The following is a 6,712-nucleotide window of genomic DNA, read 5'->3' on the forward strand; positions in this document are numbered from 1 at the left end:
ACTACAAAATATTAGAATAAGTTTTATTTGAATATTACATTACTTTAAAATGATGCTTGCAAAAAAAGTAATTACATCTTGCAAGATAGTCAACACGACAACACTTTCAATTATTTTTGTTGTAGTATATTCGAATTTTTTGGTAACATAATACAACTCAAATATCACGTGTGTCACTTACTGCATAGGCAGCTACTGTTTTTATCTGTTTTACATGATCAAGCTCACGAAACGAGCGTTTTGAAAACCAAGTTTTATCTTCAGAAATAATTAGTTTACTTTCAGTCTCTGAAGAAGTTAACTTGTTTATCGAAACGCGCGTCAGGCAGTATAATTATGAGTGTTGGTATAAACAGTGTGCTCAGTATGAATATCCCTAACGGTTCCAAAAATTCCAAATTTGTCGTAGATTCAGTGTCTCTGCCGTTTATATAAAGGCTCTGCAAATTTCCTTAAGCTAGTTTTTCGATTTTGAAAGGATTATTAGATCGTCAGAGTATGAAAGTATTTGAATTGTTCTTGTTCTTAGTGACTCTATTCTGTTCAAACCGATTCTAAGTACTGTCTATTCTTATACTATATTGAACAGCGTAGTGGATAGCAGATCTCCCTATTTCAATCCTGTGTTGGTCTGGAAACATTTTGATATTCTTTGGTTTATATTTGGGCGTCGATTTGGTAGGACTTATTAGCTTTCTTGGAATACTAAGATCATACAAATAATTTTTGTTGACAGTATCGAAAGCTTTTTAGAAATCTATGAAAACTGAGTAAATTGGCAGATCTTATTACCTCATTCTTTGCTTTTGCCTCAGAGTGAAAATAGTAGTTTCTGAATCTTCTTTCCTTTCAATCTATATTATTATAAGAAACAATTGTTTACTTGAAACGTACTTATTTCATAAAAATGCAATGTCGATAGGACAGCTAACGATACAGATACAGATAAACATCTGTTATTAATTGGTTCCTGATCGTCTAAAATTGGCAATAAAGTGAGTGGACCATGAAAGGCCATGTTCCCTTGAATTTCAACTATTAAAAAGTTTATCAAGGGACAAAGAATAGAATAGTTAAAGATCAGGATACTAAACTAAAATTCAAATGTTTGACAACGTTACGTATCTTCAAGACATATAGCGGCTAATTTATGTAATAATGAAATGCCACTTGGTGATTCATCAAAAATTAACCGATATAATTAACAAACTGAAATACTAAGGAATGAGTATATACAGACAATTAACAAAATATTGGTGAATCTATGCAATCGACACTTGCGTTACATCCGAGTTAAAACTATGATAATTCGGGAAGTAAATCTGACGCGTATGATGCTCGGAAGATCTTCAACCAGAATCGGTCCGAATAGGCAACGGCGCTAAAAATACCATAAAAAGTTAGAGTATTATCAGTCAAAATCAATTGTTGACACTTCTAATTACACTGTTTGAAGAGTGTGTAAATAACGAAGTCATCGTCTTTATTAAATTTTACAAATCTCATTTTTCATGATTTATTTAAAAAAGAACAAGCAGGTTAAAGAAGAACAACAAACACAAAGTATGTGATAATAAATAAAATACTAGATTATGTTAATTGAACAACAGAAGGTTGGACATCTTCGACCAATAGTTCTTTATCCTTTGCAGTTATAACTTCTTTCTTGAAATTGTTGTTTATAAAGTCGATAAGTAATTGTACAATTTGGTTAAGGATACCTAAAACAATAAAAGGCTTTTCCCAATTCAATAAATTTAACAAAAAAACTTTGAAAATTATAGAAAATAATTAGGAAGTCTTTTAGAGCTCAATCAATACAACAGCTTTTCATCAATTTTGACTAATATGTAGAGAAACATAAGTTGTATTCCACTAAACGTTCACGGCGTCAGAAATACTCTTTGGGCGTTCCACATTGAGAGTACGAAGGTTGTGGTCGCGGCGAGAGAACTTCCCACATAACATCATGACTAACGTTCACGACTACCCAAAAGGTGGGTCAAAGTGATTGTTGATCGCAACCATAGGAATCTATCTCATTATTTGATATAATATTTGGTATTTGATATTATGAATACTTTCGAAGCATGATGATAAACAAATATTTTACTATCGCCGCTCGAAACGCCTCGTAATTCATTTGGGTTTACATTTATAATGCTTTGGACTAAGTGGAACGGGAAAGATCGTGGTCATGAACGTGATCGTCGTGAGTGCTAATAGTGAACTGTTGTTACGACCCCGTAATTTTAAGAAATATGCTATGCAGTGTATTTAACCATATTGGTGTGTTCGACAGTATTATTTATTACCTGAACAAACAAAAACTCCTCCAATAATAGAACACAATCTGGAGAGAAAAGTTCCCAAATGATCCCTTTCTTGTTTAACAGTTACCCTTAGTGCGGATACGTCATACTTGAAAAACAATCCCGGAAATCCGTGGCTACCAGCATCGTGATCGATGGGTCTGTTTAATGCTTTAACACTGTACTGATAAGTGTTTACAGACGTAAGAAAAGTATTCACTTTAGTTGGTACTACTTCAATAAAGTAGTTAAATAAGGTACGCCCTGAAATTAATATGAAATTACATTAAAAAAAATTGCTATTCCAAACTTACTTTGCAGTTTGGAGTTCTGGAAGAGTTATTGATATTCTGTACAATTTTTACTTTATTATTATTTATTATAAATTAACATATTCATTTGTCATCTCAAACATGATGAAATGATTGAGAGAACTGCGGCAGTTTGTAGTGTTAGTGCCAATCCTCGGGGTGCGCGATACCCCGGCAGGGGACGCGACGCGAGCGCCATCTATTGAACATTCATGACAACAAAGCGTCGGTGATGTTGATGCGTTTCGAGGAGAGAGGACATAGCTGAGTATTGCTATTGATTATGGTTTCATGAAGTATGCTCTTTTGAAGAGATATAGAGAGAAACTAACTCATCATGACCGTCAGCGCTAGCAGAAGAAAGTTCAGGAGTGTGGTTGTGACCATTTTGAACTGCGATTCAAAGATATGGAGGAAGATAAGGACCAGTGGCAAAATGTGACCGTAGGTAAACAGTTTACTTTCAGTCTCTGAAGATGAGAACTTGGTTATCAAAACGCTTCAGGCAGTGTAATTAATTGTGAGTGTTGGTGTAGTGGAAGAGTAAATATTGTATTCAATATTTGTAGTTATAAGCAGTAGCGTCGATACTGAAATGAGGCGGAAGAAAAATTATTCTGCCGCGACTCATATTCAGAGACTTGAGCAGAGGGTGCGAAAAATAAATTGTCAGCCTCCATTCTGTGTTTGATAGATATTTTGCTGAAGAAGCCTCAGCTGAACACCTCCTTTGCAATTATGGAGCTGTCTATCAGATGATAAATAATGTAGGGCAAAATGGATCTTTAGTTTAATGTGATGATAAGGTTTGCATAATTTCATGTTCTCACTTATACTCTATTGTCAATTTAACAAACTGATTTATCTAATACTTATTATGCTTAAACTCACCATACGTTCCTATGACCTCATCTCCTTCCAATGGATGAACAATTCCAGGACTGGGGTCGCCAAAACTAAATTTGTTTATTCTGTGAGAAAAATTGTAGTCTCGGTCTGACATAAAAGCATTCATGTGAACATGTCCTCTAGATAGAGGTAGGCTTTTACCAGCAGTTATATGAAAATTTCCGGCTACTTTATTCAATATGAGATTACCATAAATCCTACAAGCGTCATGAGGTCTGTCTGGAGCGTCATTTCTTGGAGGAAGTTCTCCAAAATGTGTTGAGAATCTGCTTCTCCATAGCAAGTCCTAAACAAGATAATTATCATGAAGATTTTTTGCTCCAGATAACCAATCAGTACATTACATTGAAAACAGATCCCATGGTCTCTTGAAGTTTTGAATATTTAATATTTCAAAATGTCACGATTTGGTTATAACACTGACGAGATTATTAATGAAATTATAGAATCAAAGATACAAAAAAATTGTAAAGTTTATAGTAAAAGATTTGTATGGAAAGCATTTATGAGATGATAGAACATATCAATTAGGTGGAAATCGGACGGCGGAAGAATCGGCGTTGATTTGGAATGATTGGGTTGTGAACATGAGAAGAAAAGATGGTGCAGTGTTTTAAGAAATTAGACATCAAGTTTCGAAGAAATAAGAAAAATTCATGGAATGAAAATACCCCTGAAGAGCAGCAATAGAAATTCTATCGCATAGCTCGGCGAGGTGGGCAAGCTGCTGCTTGTTTGACAGACTTTTTTTATATTGAATCAAACAATGATGATTCTGTAACAAATCAAGTTAAATATAACCCTTATTCAGCAAGACTTGCCAAAGTGGCTCAAGAATGTGTGCAAAAAGCAAATCTTTAATAGAAAACAACAACAGTAAAGTCTTGTCAGATTATTTAAAAAATTGATGTAGAAAAAATTTTATTACTTGCTGCCAGAATGTTCACATGTTTTTTCCGAGAAACCTTTTTATTTGAATAAATTACTAACAAACTGCTTGAATTTTTATTTATAGACTATGATTCTCGATTCTGGAATATCAGCAAGGTTTGTATGTGTTAAAGTGACAGAATGACGACATTAGTGTTTCTCTAGCTTGATTTCTACTTGATATACATACCATAAAAGAACAATTATGGTCATTTCAATCAAACCAAACTTGAGATATTTTATATCTAAACCATATGTGTTTTATATCATTAAGTTGAATGTACATATTTTACTTAAAGATATATATCAAATTAAATTATGTTAAAAAACATTTGAAGTAAAGCTACGAGTAACATCTAATCTATATAATATACTAGTCATTACCTTTACAGCATGATATTCTTCTCGTAGATATGAGTTGAAATGCTTTTTATTATCAAAATGAATTTGTTGATTGGGAGCTAATTCAAACCAGGTATCTTCTTGATCAAGAGCACCAAATTTGAATGTATTTTGATTAGTAGAATCTAGTATATCAGCTCCTAAAACTTCAAATCAATCTATATCAAATATCAGTTCATCTGCTACATGATCATCAGATGTTTTTGTTATTTTATTACCTCCCCGAGCATAAAAAATATGAAGGACACAATAAGTATGTTTTTTAGCAATAGTTTGCCACATAGTGTGAGTTTCTTACAATTCATTTCGTTGTCCAGAGATGTCTTGAATTATTGTTGTTTAAATTTCTCATTACATGCTTGAAAACAAAGTGTACATTTGAATATTTAATAAATGGAAAATGTACAAAATATCTATCAAGTTTATTAAATTTTCGTTTTATTTTGCAAACAAGTAGGACTTAAATTTCAGAAAGATAAAATTATTTCAAAGTATTCACAATAATAAATTAAGATTCCCCCATATATCAGTATTTCTTGAATGAATTTTGTTTATTCTGTGATTGGAAATTCTTTATTGGTTATTTAAATGTGATACAATTTTGTGAATGGTCTTATATAGGAATTGACAAACAAGAAAAAAGATGTTATATATATTTTATATAAACTAGAAATGTTGATGTGTAACAAGTATCTTGAATTAACAAAAGCACAAAATAATTCAGACAAACACTAATTTTATGTTAGGATAACCTGTGTGCAATTGTGAGTATGAACATAAAAGCTTAGAAACTGGATTTTGTAATATTAATTTCTTATAAAAGTTTGGAATTCCAACAATATATTTTGTAATAAAACTAAACATAAATAAATACTTACAATGACAAGGCATAGCTACTGTAATGTCAATATTGATTTTAAGCTGTTCGTCTAATTCGACATCTGGTGAAAATTTGAAGATAAATTTGCTATCTAAATAATATTGAATTTCAGAAAATACAAGCCATATGATGATAAGGAATCCAAAAATGGAAACTGGAAAAATCCATTGATTATAGACATGTGATATAAATTTTATATAGTGTGACTTGTATTTATCACATAGTGATACTTACATGTTCCTCCAACAGAAGAAGTTTCTTTAAAAGTTTCTTCAACTTTTGGAAACATATCCAGTTTTTTCACTTTGCTCAGTTTAGAGCCTCTATAACGCAGCATTGTAACCTTTTCTGCCTCCATTATTTGATTAAATATTTGTGAACTAATTTAGAACATCCATATTGTTTGTATATTATAATAATAGTAAACGTAAATCCATATCTGTGGCTATTGTTAAACTAAGAAATTTGAGGTTATATTATGACATCTCTGTCTTCTTTATTACTTGTACAGTATGCCTACGTTAAAGGTACCATACACAGGGACGCCCGATGGTAAGAAATTTCAAATGAGGTCCGTAATAAGAAAATCGTTTGAAACCGTGAAATTTGGAAATAAAGCTCCTGTAGTGGGAATAAAATTTGAAAATACGAGTAATATTTAATGTCCCTACTTTTATGAAAATATGAACAATAAGTGCTTGAGTAAAATTAACCAAAACTCTAAAACAAAATAAATTTGAAAATATATATTAAATGAATAGTATGTAGATAATGTAAAAATGAGATTTCATAAAATAGATTTATTCAGTCCGAATCTGAATCACTTTTTTGGGTATATATTGCCGTAGAATATAATTCATTTGTTAAATTTGTAGAAAAATTGAAGCTGTAGCAACAATAGCTTTTTAAAACACAGCCTTTTGTTAAAACGAGCCCTTCCAACGTTGTGGTTTTACAGCGATTCCTCA

General features: G+C 31.9%; 1 protein-coding gene across 1 annotated transcript; it reads right to left on the reverse strand.

The window, feature by feature from the left end:
- Positions 1–1,502: 1,502 nt before the first annotated feature.
- Positions 1,503–6,253, reverse strand: LOC130896972 (endoplasmic reticulum-Golgi intermediate compartment protein 2). Its single transcript, XM_057805419.1, has 6 exons — positions 5,979–6,253; positions 5,743–5,898; positions 4,847–5,010; positions 3,515–3,818; positions 2,316–2,576; positions 1,503–1,721 (listed from the first exon to the last, which is right to left on the reverse strand). The coding sequence occupies exons 1-6, from the start codon at positions 6,100–6,102 to the stop codon at positions 1,591–1,593; spliced, it is 1,140 nt and encodes a 379-aa protein (XP_057661402.1). The 5' UTR covers positions 6,103–6,253; the 3' UTR covers positions 1,503–1,590.
- Between the last annotated feature and the right edge of the window lie 459 nt (positions 6,254–6,712).

This window comes from Diorhabda carinulata, chromosome 8, assembly GCF_026250575.1.
Source record: "Diorhabda carinulata isolate Delta chromosome 8, icDioCari1.1, whole genome shotgun sequence".
NCBI lineage: Eukaryota > Metazoa > Arthropoda > Insecta > Coleoptera > Chrysomelidae > Diorhabda > Diorhabda carinulata.